This window comes from Coregonus clupeaformis, chromosome 37 (genome assembly GCF_020615455.1).
Source record: "Coregonus clupeaformis isolate EN_2021a chromosome 37, ASM2061545v1, whole genome shotgun sequence".
Taxonomy (NCBI): domain Eukaryota; kingdom Metazoa; phylum Chordata; class Actinopteri; order Salmoniformes; family Salmonidae; genus Coregonus; species Coregonus clupeaformis.
Genome location: NC_059228.1, coordinates 9,676,385 through 9,691,766, shown reverse-complemented (window position 1 = coordinate 9,691,766; position 15,382 = coordinate 9,676,385). Strand labels below are relative to the sequence as shown.

At 42.4% G+C, this 15,382-nt stretch overlaps 1 protein-coding gene across 1 annotated transcript in view; it reads right to left on the bottom strand.

The window, feature by feature from the left end:
- The window catches only part of LOC121553606 (serine/threonine-protein kinase 32C), a 143,186-nt gene that overhangs the window by 44,675 nt on the left and 83,129 nt on the right, over window positions 1-15,382 (bottom strand). The window contains exon 3 of the mRNA XM_041866852.2: window positions 5,859-6,010. Coding sequence (XP_041722786.2) covers window positions 5,859-6,010 — 152 coding nt within the window. The remainder of the gene's footprint in view (window positions 1-5,858; window positions 6,011-15,382) is intronic.

The window sequence follows — 15,382 nt, the reverse complement described above, 5'->3', positions numbered from 1 at the left end:
TCTGCAAGTCAGCAGGGAATTATGATGTGCAGCGGTATACCCACACACAGTACTAATTCAACTCCTGATCATTACACTGTGCAGATTGCATCACCAAATATAGCTCAACTTCATTCTCATGTACGGCATCCATATTAGGAAGTCCTCATGACCTGATTGACTAAAAGCAAGTAAAAGTTAATGAAAGAAAGTTTCCTATTTAAACAGGAAGTTATGTTATTATGCACAAAATGCAGTAATAGTCACTGTGAATGGGGATGGCATTTATGTAGACCTACAGTACCGGTCAAAAGTTTGGACAACTACTGATTCAAGGGTTTTCCTTTATTTTTACTATTTTCTACATTGTAGAATAATAGTGAAGACATCAAAACTATGAAATAACACATATGGAATCATGTAGTAACCAAATAAGTGTTCAACAAATCAAAATATATTTTATATTTGAGATTCTTCAAAGTAGCCACCCTTTGCCTTGATGACAGCTTTGCACACTCTTGGCATTCTCTCAACCAGCTTCATGAGGTAGTCACCTGGAATGCATTTCAATTAACAGGTGTGCCTTGTTAAACGTTAATTTGCTCAAATAAGCAAAGATAAACGACAGTCCATCATTACTTTAAGACATGAAGGTCAGTCAATGCGGAAAATTTCAAGAACTTTGAACGTTTCTTCAAGTGCAGTCGCAAAAACCATAAAGCGCTATGATGAAACTGGCTCTCATGTGGACCACCACAGGAAAGGAAGACCCAGAGTTACCTCTGCTGCAGAGGATAAGTTCATTAGAGTTACCAGCCTCAGAAATTGCAGCCCAAATACATGCTTCACAGAGTTCATGTAACAGACACATCTCAACATCAACTGTTCAGAGGAGACTGCGTGAATCAGACCTTCATGGTCGAATTGCTGCAAAGAAACCACTACTATAGGACACCAATAAGAAGAGACTTGCTTGGGCCAAGAAACACGAGCAATGGACATTAGACCGGTGGAAATCTGTCATTTGGTCTGGTGAGTCCAAATTTGAGATTTTTGGTTCCAACCGCCGTGTCATTGTGAGAGTAGGTGAACGGATGATCTCCGCATGTGTGGTTCCCACTGTGAAGCATGGAGGAGGAGGTGTGATGGTGTGGGGGTGCTTTGCTGGTGACCCTGTCTGTGATTTATTTAGAATTCAAGGCACACTTAACCAGCAGCGCTACCACAGCATTCTGCAGCGATACACCATCCCATCTGGTTTGCGCTTAGTGGGACTATCATTTGTTTTTCAACAGGACCCAAAATACACCTCCAGGCTGTGTAAGGGTTATTTGACCAAGGAGAGTTATGGAGTGCTGCATCAGATGACCTGGCCTCCACAATCACCCGACCTCAACCCAATTGAGATGGTTAGGGATGAGTTGGACCGCAGAGTGAAGGAAAAGCAGCCAACAAGTGCTCAGCATATGTGGGAACTCCTTCCAGACTGTTGGAAAAGCATTCCTCATGAAGCTGGTTGAGAGAATGCCAAGACTGTGCAAAGCTGTCATCAAGGCAAAGGGTGGCTACTTTGAAGAACCTACAATTTTAAATATATTTTGCTTTGTTTAACACTTTTTTGGTTACTACATGATTCCATGTGTTATTTCATAGTTTGATGTCTTCACTATTACTATACAATGTAGAAAATATTAAAAATAAAGAAAAACTCTTGAATGAGTAGGTATATCCTAACTTTTGACTGGTACTGTATATACAAAAACAACCATTCCCAAAGCAAAATAAACAACAAATCGCTTTATGTCTCTGGCTTCAGGAGGAAAGTCTGAACTCTCTCAAGATATTTTTCACAGAGCAAGCATGATAGGCTCAGTGGGACATCAGATGTCCCCTTCAGACATGCCTAGTAAAAGCCAATTTATGCTTGATCTGCCCTTGTGGTCCGGAGGCTCCGTACAGAGTGTGTGACAATTGTGAAGCCTCCGGAGGCCGAATCAAGCTCTGTACCGCATCGCCGTTCACCTCCCAAATGTTGTAACAATGCGGAGGGCTCCGCATTGACATTAATGTTTGACGGTAGTTGGGGGCGGTACATCCTGTATAAACAGAAACTCACTTCCTTGACAACAAAACATCTTTATGATACCTCGTGCAGGGATTTCAAAGACACAAAAATGAATTTGAACTCCTAGAACGAGATCGGGGAGGTAATGGGGATAGATGTGTAAAAGAGGTCAATGGGGGATAGAAGGACACTGGATTGGCGCACGTTCAACAAATCTGATCGAACAAAGTGGATATTTGTTAAATCCGTCATGAGTGATGTATTTATTGTAACAGGCCCACAATGTAGTTTCTAAAATCCGATTTGGGTATATTCGGCTGTTTTCGCTGCATAACATTTAAAAGTTGTCCCTTTTTAGGTTTAGAAAAGTGACTGCTAAATGCTAACTCCAATTCGTATAAGTTGGTAGCATAGTTAGCATACAGAAATCGGTGGTGGTAGTCCAAGTAGTTTTTAACTGTAATGCAGTTGATTGATGACGGTGACATGAACATGTATTGGGGTTGACATCCATACAAGCATTTTTACCTCAACATAGTGGGAAATACACATATAAACAGTAGCCTAAATGTAGGCTAATTTTGCTGAGGGGCAATGGGGAGATTTGGGATGGAGATGCAGGTTGGAAAACAGTGCTGTCTTTTTACTTCATGCTATCTTGGCTGGGCTATGTCAAGCCCCGGGAAACGGACTCCAACATCTCAGAAGAGGTAAGGTCTTGTCTTTTTGTTTAGCCAGTTGCTTGTAATTAGCTGGATGGCTATAGAGATGAGCTCTGAATCACTACGAGTGGTGCAGTGCAGACCAATTTATTGGATGCATATGACAGCTCCCTGAAGCGCAAGAAGTATGAATGTTCTCACTTTTGCAGAGGCCGCATCGCAGTAAATGCTGTACGGCCACTGATTGACCATGCAGAGCCTTTAAGAGTCCAAAACTGCCACTGGAGGGCCAAAACAACCCAAAAAAGGAGTCTGGCCAGTGAGAGCCTGCCTCTGCAGGAAAGATACACAATGAGGCTAGCGTGATTGATACACTCTGTAAAGTTATTTTAGAAACTCTTTGCCGTTCGTTTTCTGGTGGCTTGGCATGGGACCAGGCTTGCCAATATTATTGTACAAACAGTACCGACAGCTGCTCAGGTTTGGGGTCCGTGGGTTTTGAAAAGTAAACTTATCTATCAGTGACGGCGCTAGACAGGAACATCTGTGGCCCACAGGAGGTTGGTGGCACCTGAATTGGAGCGAACGGGCTTATAGTAATGACTGGAGCGGAATTGGTGGAATGGTAACAAATACATCAAACACATGGTTTCCAGGTGTTTGATGCTATTCCATTTTCTCTGTTCCAGCCATTATTATGAGCCGTTCTCCCCTCAGCAGCCTCCTGTGCTGTGGCCTGACAGGCAGGCCGTCACCATGAGGATTTTGGCACATTTCTCCCTTTTGTTGCTCAATCTGGTCAGTTTGATGGTGATGGCAGGTAGCCGCTTGTGGACATGCCTCTCTATCACCTCCCCATCCGTTGATGCTCTTTGTAATGCAGATTTGACAGTCCGCGTATGCTTTTAGAAAAGGCAATCAAAACAAAGGAGAAATTATCCAAACAAGATATTCACCAGCAAAGGGATACAGAATAACGCAAACGTTCTATGAACCGTCCAAAGCGTATACTGGATTAGAGTGATGGAATGTCTTGGGTATTGTTCGGGAGGCTGTACGAGACTACGAGTGCTTGTTGTTTTGTTCCAGTGTAATTTGAGATGGGCTTCCCACTTTCACAATTTCCCTCTGAAGTAGTCTTGAATCTGACTGAGTCTGTAATACCAACATGTTTCAAGCAGACCACCATAGTCCCCGTGCCCAAGGCCTCTAAGATAACATGCCTAAATGACTACCGACCCGTAGCACTGACGTCTGTAGCCATGAAGTGCTTTGAAAGGCTGGTCATGGCTCACATCAACAGCATTATCCCAGAAACACTAGACCCACTCCAATTTGCATACCGCCCCAACAGATCCACAGATGATGCAATCTCTATTGCACTCCACACTGCCCTTTCCCACCTGGACAAGAGGAACACCTACATTTGAATGCTATTCATTGACTACAGCTCAGCATTCAACACCATAGTGCCCTCTAAGCTCATCACTAAGCTAAGGATCACACCAAGACAGTCGTGAAGAGGGCACGACAAAGCCTATTCCCCCTCAGGAGACTGAAAAGATTTGGCATGGGTCCCCAGATCCTCAAAAAATTCTACAGCTGCACCATCGAGAGCATCCTGACTGGTTGCATCACCGCCTGGTATGGCAACTGCTTGGCCTCCGACCGCAAGGCACTACAGAGGGTAGTGCGTACGGCCCAGTACATCACTGGGGCAAAGCTTCCTGCCATCCAGGACCTCTATACCAGGCGGTGTCAGAGGAAGGCCCTCAAAATTGTCAAAGACTCTAGCCACCCTAGTCATAGACTGTTCTCTCTGCTACCGCACGGCAAGCGGTACCGGAGTGCCAAGTCTAGGTCCAAAAGACTTCTCAACAGCTTCTACCCCCAAGCCATAAGACTCCTGAACAGCTAATCATGGCTACCCGGACTATTTGCACTGCCCCCCCACCCCATCCTTTTTACGCTGCTGCTACTCTGTTAATTATTTATGCATAGTCACTTTAACTCTACCCACATGTACATATTACCTCAACTAGCCGGTGCCCCCGCACATTGACTCTGCAACGGTACCCCCCTGTATATATAGCCTCCCTACTGTCACTTTATTTTACTTCTGCTCTTTTTTTTCTCAACATTTTTTATTTTTTTAAATATTTTTTAAACTTAAAAAAAAAAAAAAAAATGCACTGTTGGTTAAGGGCTGTAAGTAAGCATTTCACTGTAATGTCTGCACCTGTTGTATTCGGTGCATGTGACCAATAAAATTTGATTTGATTTGATTCGCAGGAAGATGAGGTGCAATCTAAGGAGCACGATAATTCCCGCCTATCCATTCCGCTGCGGTCTGCTTTCTTTGTCGCTAATGGGGCTTTGATGTGCATAGATGCACAAATACAGTGCCAAGCAGAGCCAAGCAGAGAAACTAGAACAAGGATGGGGCTGGCAGATGTACACTACTTGAGGGAATTATAATATTAAAGAAATACACTGGCCCTACTACTACCAGCTCATTAAAAAACCCTCTGCTTATTTTAGTTGGAAGGAAGCTTCTCTTGGAGACTATTTTTAATTTTTCAGTGTTATTAAAACTTTAATCATCGGCAACTTTGGAAAAAAATAAAAACATGCATACACAAGACTTACAGTAAGAATTGGCAGTGAGTGCGGGTGCACTTTAGTCTTTGTGTATGTCTCTGCTCAAATTCTTTATGTAATAAAGGGTGTGTATGGAATTATTGATGCTCCCTATATCAATTACTCAGAGGAGATAAACACCATGTGCAATATCATTCTACCAATTACACAGGAGTAAAGTGCTTTGGTGTAATATGCTGTGAACATTGTGCCACCTGCCCAATTATATTTAGAATATGTGCTGCAGAGACACGGAGATGGTTAAATAATGAAACTGGTTCCCTACTTCACCCAGATATCATACTCCTGGGAAGGAAATATGAGGTCTTCTGACTTTACAGTACAACAATTAAGAAATGTGGGGTGCAATGGGCTCGCATTCACACATGCGCCCCCCCACACACACACACACACACACACACACACACACACACACACACACAGGGTACCAGCAGTGGCATGCAGAACATACAAACAGTATTTAAAATGAAAAAAAAACACAGGATAATCACCAGAGGTTTACTAAAAAAACATGTTCAATTTCCTGTAGGATCTCTAGCTCTCTAAAGACGTTTCGGACCTCGTCTCGCTCTATGCACTGCTGTTTGTTCATGTACTTCATGGCGTACATCTTCTCTGTGTCCCTCTTCTGCACGATGCACACCTGCAGGGGAGACAAGGACGGAAGAACAGAGTGTGAGTTACCCACTTAGGACTGGAACCAGACTCACATAAAGCAAGTAAAGACAGACGCATACAGACGGACAGGCTTGCACAGGCACACAGACATGCACATGCATGCGCACACATACACACCTTAGTATACAATGATCTACAGTACAAAAAGGCATGCGACAGAATTGGCTTTTCATAATGGCTGATATTACTGCCCTCCATTAGAATATTTACAATGGGGCTTGGAAAACATGAGGATAAATACAATCGTAAAAACACACAAACAGTCTCCGAACTCATCATGTGCTCATTAAAAAGTTGATGTTTCGTAGAGTGGAGAAATGTCAATGTGAAATGTCAAGAGCAGGACAGGGGGGTATGGGAGGGCAGCCTCATTACTGTAACATCCAGTCATTATGAAGCTATGACCTCAGCTACTGTTATGCAAGCAGTCGCTGCAGAAAATAAACAATGGTTTGGAAAGAAAACTCACTTCTATAAAGAAGTACTAATCTCCAATGAAGAATGCCAGATTCTGGCATTATTATAGAAAATCAACTGTACCTAGTAAAAGATTGAAGTGATCAAATATTATATTAACACACTGTTTATACCTATCCCACACCCAAGAGCAGTAATAAAACAATTCATGCAAGTTTGGAACAATTTCACATAACTTTTATTTTTATATACTTTCTTTTTATTGAAGAATACACATACACAAAAACACAAAACGGGCAGGCAGGTAATAATAATAATATGCCATTTAGCAGACGCTTTTATCCAAAGCGACTTACAGTCATGCGTGCATACATTTTTGTGTATGGGTGGTCCCGGGGATCGAACCCACTACCTTGGCGTTACAAGTGCCGTGCTCTACCAGCTGAGCTACAGAGGTACAGCACACATCATACATACATCAGATTAGTTACAGTAACATCATCCTTGAATTAGACAACTTCCAAGTATGGATCCAACATTTATATTTTAGGCTTGGTAAGGCCATACTCCCCCTGTGTTTTGGTAATTGTAATGTTGTATACTACATTTTTGGCCTCTTACTGTTCCAGATAAAACCTTGATATCCGTTTGTCCCATTCCCTAACTGTTTAGGTAGGATTTCTATGGGCAGTGACTGGAACAAATACAGTAACCTCGGCAGGATATTCATTTTAATTGTTGAAATTCTACTACTAAGATCCAAAGGAAGTGAATTCCACCTGTCCAGGTCAACATATTTTCTTGTTGATGGGAACATGATTCATTTCATAAAGTTTTGTTGTATCTTTTGGTAGATTTACTCCAAGATACTTAATGGATGAAGAGGTCCACTGGAAGTTACATCTGCTCTTCAGCTCTTGCTGTGGGTATAATTATATACTAGGGCTTGGGTCTAAGTTAAGCACATACCCTGAAAATGTTCCAAATGTTTGTAAAACATTCATCATTCTAGGTACACTTGAACCTGGGTCTTTAAGAAAAAACAGAACGTCATCAGTATACATGCATATCTTAGTTCACTGCCTCTTAATGTTATTCCCTCTAAGGATGGGTCCTGTCTTATTGCCTGTGCTAATGGCTCGGTGTACAAGAAGAGCGTGGGTTAAAGATTACAGCCTTATCTTGCCCCTCATTTTAGACGTATTGTTTGTGACAAATGTCCATTAATCTTTTATTCTGGCAGTCGGAGATGAATATAGTGTTTTGATGCACTGTATCACTTCTTTGTTGAAATCAAATCTATCCATAACTTGGAATAGATAATCCCATCCCACTGAATCAAATGCTTAATCTGCATCTAGACTGGTTAATATAGCACTTTTATCCTGAGTGATGTGGTCCATGACATGTAGTGTTCTCCTTATGTTGTCCTGTGTCTGTCTATTTCGTATGAAACCAGTTTGATCTCCATCAATCAATTCTGGGTTTATGTCCTCCATTCTTTTGGCTATTATTGATGCATACAGTTTATAATCCACATTAAGAATTGCAATAGGTCTATAGGAACTGCATTCCTTCTTATCTTTACCCTCCTTTGGAATTACAGATATTATGGCTTCTCTCCCCGATGGTGGTAGATCCCCCTCCCATAGAGTCTAGTTCAAACAGACCTGAAGTAGAGGTGCTAGTTGTTCTCTGAAGGCTTTGAACCATTCTGAAAGGAAGCCATCAGTGCCTGGAGATTTGTTTGCTTTTAGATTAGATATTTCATTATTACATTTCTTCAATGGTTATTTCTGAAGTCTATCATTTTGCTGTGTCCCAATTGAGGGGAGATCAAGTAAAAAACAACAACTATATTGTCTGTGCATCTGCCTTCTCTGGTTGCTTGTACAGATTTGTATACTATGATTCAAATGCATTCTGTATTTCATCCCATTTGCATGTAATCATCGTTATTTTAGGGTCTTTTATTTCGAATATTGTATTCTGTGCTTGTTGTTTTCCGAGTCTCCATTCTAGTAATGTTGTTGCCTTTGAGCCGGGTTCATAATATCGTTGTTTCAGGAACCTGAGATTTTTCTCTACTTCTTCACTATAAATCTGATCAATTTCCTGTTTGACCTTTTGAATCTCACGCAATATACACTACATCACCAAAAGTATGTGGACACCTGCTTGTCGAACATCTCATTCCAAAATCATGGATATTAATATGGAGTTGGTCCCCCTTTTGCTGCTATAACAGCCTCCACTCTTCTGGGAAGGCTTTCCACTAGATGTTGGAAAATTGCTGCAGGGACTTCCATTCAGCCAGAAGAGCATTAGTGAGGTCGGGCACTGATGTTGGTCGATTAGGCCTGGCCCGCAGTCGGCGTTCCAATTCATACCAAAGGTGTTTGATGGGGTTGAGGTCAGGGCTCTGTGCAGGCCAGTCAAGTTCTTCCACACTGGGTTTCTGTAATTTCAGCAGTTTCTGTGCTTTAATCTTTTTCTTGAGAGATGATGTGGCTATGATCTTCCCTCTGATAACCACCTTAGCTGTAACCCACAATGTAGCAGGAGATACTTCCCCTTATAATTATTCTCCAGATATAGGTTCAATTCAATCTTTATTGAATAAGTTTAAATGCACAGTAAAAATTCAATATTAAACTGATTATGGCAGTAGGCAGATTATGCAATAGTCACGTAAACACCATTTTTTATTTTAAAAAAATGGCTGTCACGATCGTCATAATGATTGGACCAAGGCGGAGCGTGATATGCGTATATCTTTTTAATAGTGTACTGGCAACACGATACAAAATACAAAACAACCAAACGAAACGTGAAGTCCTCGGTTAACAACACAAACCAACACGGAACAAGATCCCACAAAACACAAGTGCACAACAGGCTGCCTAACTATGGTTCCCAATCAGAGACAACAAGCAACAGCTGATTCACGTTGCCTCTGATTGAGAACCACCCCGGCCAACATTGAAACACATAACCTAGAACAGAACATAGAAAACGAAACATAGACACTACACAAAGAAACTAACACCCTGGCTCAACATACAAGAGTCCCCAGAGCCAGGGCGTGACATCGGGGTAAGGTCAAAATCGAAGTAAGCATATGACGATTAAAACATATGGTTTTCTGAGCAATCTTTCGAATTATTAGGACAGGTAAACACCTTAAATCGGCATTCCAGCAGTGTATTTGATCTGCGCATGTGCTAGCACCAGCCAAGCGAGCCTCCCTCTTTAGTGAAGTGAGTTCGAAACAACTGAATGTATGCGTCTTAGAAATAGTTTTCACATACAAACTTTATGTCCGAACTCAGAATCAAATATGATTACCAAAAATACCATGGTCGCAGTGGTAGAACGTTTATTTTGAATGCCGATTTTCTGCATTTATCAGAGTGCCATCAGGTAGCCTAATTTTAGATGTGTCCATGTAAATAGGATTATTAGGGACATTGTTCTTCTTGCAAAGCATGTAAACGTTTTAATCAAACTATAATATTAATCTGATTATCCACAATAATTGCATTACTGTGTGCATGTAACCTCACTCATTGATTAATTGAATGCTGAATTGAATGAACGGATGATCGCTGCATGTGTAGTTCCCACCGTAAAGCATGGAGGAGGAGGTGTTATGGTGTGGAGGTGCTTTGCTGGTGACACTGTCTGTGATTTGTTTAAAATTCAAGGCACACTTAACCAGCATGGCTACCACAGCATTCTGCAGCGATACGCCATCCCATCTGGTTTGGGCTTAGTGGGATTATCATTTGTTTTTCAACAGGACAATGACCCAACACACCTCCAGGCTGTGTAAGGGCTATTTTACAAAGAAGGAGAGTGATGGAGTGCCGCATCAGACGGTCTGGCCACCACAATCCCCCGACCTCAACCCAATTGAGAGTGAAGGAAAAGCAGCCAACAAGTGCTCAGCATAGACTGTTGGAAAAGCATTCCAGGTGAAGCTGGTTGAGAGAATGACAAGAGTGTGCAAAGCTGTCATCAAGGCAAAGGGTGGCCATTTGAAGAATCTGAAATATAAAATATATTTTGATTTGTTTAACACTTTTTTGGTTACTACATGATCCCATGTGTTATTTCATAGTTTTGATGTCTTCACTATTATTCTACAATGTAAAAAATTGTAAAAATAAAGAAAAACCCTTGAATGAGTAGGTGTGTCCAAACTTTTGACTGGTACTGTATGTTTTAAATAACAGTTGCTTTCTTTAGTATTTCTTAGACAAGAAGATACAACATGGTACCAGGATTGACAGAACTCGCCTTTGACTCATCCATCATCAAGTTTTGGTCGAAAATGCTTAACGGCGCCAAGAGGCTTCACATCAGCTAGCTAACTTTAGCTAACGTTAGCTAACTAGCCACAGGGCTAACGAGACTGAGGTAAAAATAACCACGCCGGAGCTAACGGCGCGTGCAGTGCTTGTAACTAGTAATTTTGCTGTGCGAGCTGGCTAACGACAAGGAGCAGCTAAAGCCTCCAACAGAACTGAAACTTAACGACAACGTTGAAGAGCAATGGAAGCGGTTCAAGCAGCGTTTCACCCTCTATCTGAAAGCGATAGGAGCGGCTGAAAAGACAACGCACAGAAGGTCGCACTGTTTCTCACAGTAGCTGGCTCGGACGACATTGATGTCTACAACAGCTTTCAGCTAACGGATGAAGAGCAAGCAGATTATGAACTGGTATTAGCTAAATTTCAGTCTTTTTGAACTCCCAGAAGAAACAAGACATTTGAGAGGTATGTTTTCAACAGTAGATGTCAGAATGAAACAGACTTGAGGAATTTATTATGGACTTGAAACTGAAATGTCAGTCGTTTAATTTCGGTCAAATTGCAGACTCGCTGATACGAGATAATTGTCATGGGGTGAGAGACAAGGGGCTGAGAGAAAAGTTAGTTGGTGAGAATGAATTGACACTAGAAAGAGCAATACAAAATGTGTGAAGCTAGAGGTGACTCATAGTCGCATACGGTCAATGGTGTTCTTAGTGACACAGTATGCAAAGTGGAGTATGTTAGCAAAGGAAGAGCTACAGCGAAATGGCTAACTTCAAAGGACAGCGCCAACAGCAGTCAGAAGCGTACATCAGGGAACCAGCGCTCGTGCGGCAACTGTGGAGGAGAGCACAGACCTCGCCAGTGCTCAGCATATAGAAAAGAGTGTTACAACTGTGGCATGAAGAACCACTTCGCACTTAAATGCAGGCAGCGGAGACAAAAAACAGTACATTGTCAACGAGGGCCAGGACAACAGCAGTGACAACAAGTACAGTGAGGGGTCTTTGGGTGACCTCTTTGTGGGAACACTCATAATTGCAGGACCAAACGAGGACTGCTACCTACAGTGAGGGAAAAAAGCATTTGATCCCCTGCTGATTTTGTACTTTTGCCCACTGACAAATAAATGATCAATTTATAATTTTAATGGTAGGTTTATTTGAACAGTGAGAGACAGAATAACAACAACAAAATCCAGAAAAACGCATGTCAAAAATGTTATAAATTGATTTGCATTTTAATGAGGGAAATAAGTATTTGACCCCCTCTCAATCAGAAAGATTTCTGGCTCCCAGGTGTCTTTTATACAGGTAACGAGCTGAGATTAGGTGCTCACTCTTAAAGGGAGTGCTCCTAATCTCAGCTTGTTACCTGTATAAAAGACACCTGTCCACAGAAGCAATCAATCAATCAGATTCCAAACTCTCCACCATGGCCAAGACCAAAGAGCTCTCCAAGGATGTCAGGGACAAGATTGTAGACCTACACAAGGCTGGAATGGGCTACAAGACCATCGCCAAGCAGCTTGGTGAGAAGGTGACAACAGTTGGTGCGATTATTCGCAAATGGAAGAAACACAAAAGAACTGTCAATCTCCCTCGGCCTGGGGCTCCATGCAAGATCTCACCTCATGGAGTTGCAATGATCATGAGAACGGTGAGGAATCAGCCCAGAACTACCTCAAGAACACCATCCCCACCGTCAAACATGGAGGTGGAAACATTATGCTTTGGGGGTGTTTTTCTGCTAAGGGGACAGGACAACTTCACCGGATCAAAGGGACGATGGACGGGGCCATGTACCATCAAATCCTGTGTGAGAACCTCCTTCCCTCAGCCAGGGCATTGAAAATGGGTCGTGGATGGGTATTCCAGCATGACAATGACCCAAAACACACGGCCAAGGCAACAAAGGAGTGGCTCAAGAAGAAGCACATTAAGGTCCTGGAGTGGCCTAGCCAGTCTCCAGACCTTAATCCCATAGAAAATCTGTGGAGGGGAGCTGAAGGTTCAAGTTGCCAAACGTCAGCCTCGAAACCTTAATGACTTGGAGAAGATCTGCAAAGAGGAGTGGGACAAAATCCCTCCTGAGATGTGTGCAAACCTGGTGGCCAACTACAAGAAACGTCTGACCTCTGTGATTGCCAACAAGGGTTTTGCCACCAAGTACTAAGTAATGTTTTGCAGAGGGGTCAAATACTTATTTCCCTCATTAAAATGCAAATCAATTTATAACATTTTTGACATGCGTTTTTCTGGATTTTTGTTGTTGTTATTCTGTCTCTCACTGTTCAAATAAACCTATCATTAAAATTATAGACTGATCATGTCTTTGTCAGTGGTCAAACTTACAAAATCAGCAGGGGATCAAATACTTTTTTCCCTCACTGTACAAGAGTAATGGAACTGACGTTGTGTTCGAACTTGACACTGGAGCACAGATCAACATCATTTCAGAGACTGAATTATTACGGTTACAGGTAAAACCAGTGGTGAACACAAAACAAAGGATATGACTGAAAGCTTACAGTGGTGAAGCAATTGCCACTTCAGGGACATGCACATTGGTGCTGGAGGTAGATTATACATCTCACAAGGTTCCGTTTGTCATAGTAAAGGAAGAAAAAACACCCATCATTGGGTTAAAGTCATGTAACTTACTGGGTCTAGTGGAACAGGTTCATATAGTGAATGGTGAAATGACTAATATTGAGGATGCATATGCTGATGTTTTTCAGGGAATAGGAAAACTCAAGGTGCAGCACAAAATGGAGTTAGATCAGCCAAATATACCAGTGATCCATGCACCTAGAAAGGTACCATTATCACTAAGAGACAAGCTAAAAGCAGAGCTACTGAGGTTAGAGTCCTTAGATATCCTAGACAAAGTAGAAGAGCCTACTGAATGGGTCCACTCACTAGTAATAGTTGAGAAGAAAGACGGCTCGCTCCGACTGTGTATGGATCCAAAAGAGCAAAACAAGTATGTAAAAAGGGAACACTTTCAGCTGCCTACCAGAGGGGAGATATTTGGGGACATGGCAGGGGCTAAATAGTGTACATTGATGATGTGCTAAAATGGGGTCAGACTCTTAAAGAGCACATCACAAGGTTGAAAGCAGCACTTGATCTAGCCAGAGCTAATGGGCTAAAGCTGAACGCAGACGTGATGTGAATTCAGAAAGACAGAAATAACGTTCTTGGGTGAAAAACTAACATGTGAAGGTGTTCAGATAGAACAGAGCAAAGTGACAGCCATCAATAACATGCCACCACCTACCAATCAAGAGAGGGTACAAAGGTTCTTAGGTATGGTTAACTATGTGGGCAAATTTGTACCTAATCTGGCAACTCACACGAGTCAGATGAGAAATCTACTGTGTAAAACGACTGAGTGGTGTTGGAACAGTAATCACCAGAAAGAGTTTGAGGAGCTCAAGGCATGAATCATGCATGCTCCAGTACTGAGGTTCTATGATGAAAAGCGCAAAACCAAAATCTCAGCAGATGCCTCTAAAGCAGGTTTAGTTACAGTGTTGTTACAGCAGTATGACACTAGATGGCGCACAGTCACATATGCCTCCAGGGCTCAGATTGAGAAAGAGACATTGGCACTGTCATATGCATTTCAGAAATTCCATGTGTTTATCTATGGTAAAACAGTATGGGCCGAAACAGATCATAAACCTTTGGTTACTATTGCAAAGAAGAGTCTAACAAACACACCACCAAGGGTACAGAGACTGTTTCTGGCCCAAGATGAATGCTGATATAGAGCAGACAGTCAGAGCCTGTGATAATGGCGCCGGAGGAGATGGCTGCCGTTTTAGGGGCTCCTAACCAATTGTGCTATTGTGTGTGTTCTTTCGCGTTATTTGTAACTTATTTTGTACATAATGTTTCTGCCACCGTCTCTTATGACCGAAAATAGCTTCTGGATATCAGGACAGTGATTACGCACCTCGTAAGTGCATCGATGACGTCGTCCCCACAGTGACTATACGTACATACCCCAACCAGAAGCCATGGATTACAGGCAACATCCGCACTGAGCTAAAGAGTAGAGCTGCCGCTTTCAAGGAGAGGGACTCTAACCCGGAAGCTTATAAGAAATCCTGCTATGCCCTCCGACAAACCATCAAACAGGCAAAGCGTCAATACAGGACTAAAATTGAATCGTACTACACCGGCTCTGATGCTCGTCGGATGTGGCAGGGCCTGCAAACTATTACAGACCACAAAGGGAAGCACAGCCTCTGCCCAGTGACACGAGCCTAACAGACGAACCAAATTACTTCTATGCTTGCTTCGAGGCAAGCAACACTGAAGCATGCATGAGAGCATCAGCTGTTCCGGACAACTGTGTGATCACGCTCTCCATAGCCGATGTGAGTAAGAACTTTAAATAGGTCAACATTCACAAGGCCGCAGGGCCAGATGGATTACCAGGACGTGTACTCTCTGCATGCACTGACAAGTGTCTTCACTGACATTTTCAACCTGTCCCTGACCGAGTCTGTAATATTAACATGTTTCAAGCAGAACACCATAGTCCCTGTGCCCAATAACACTAAGGTAACCTGCCTAAATGACTACAGA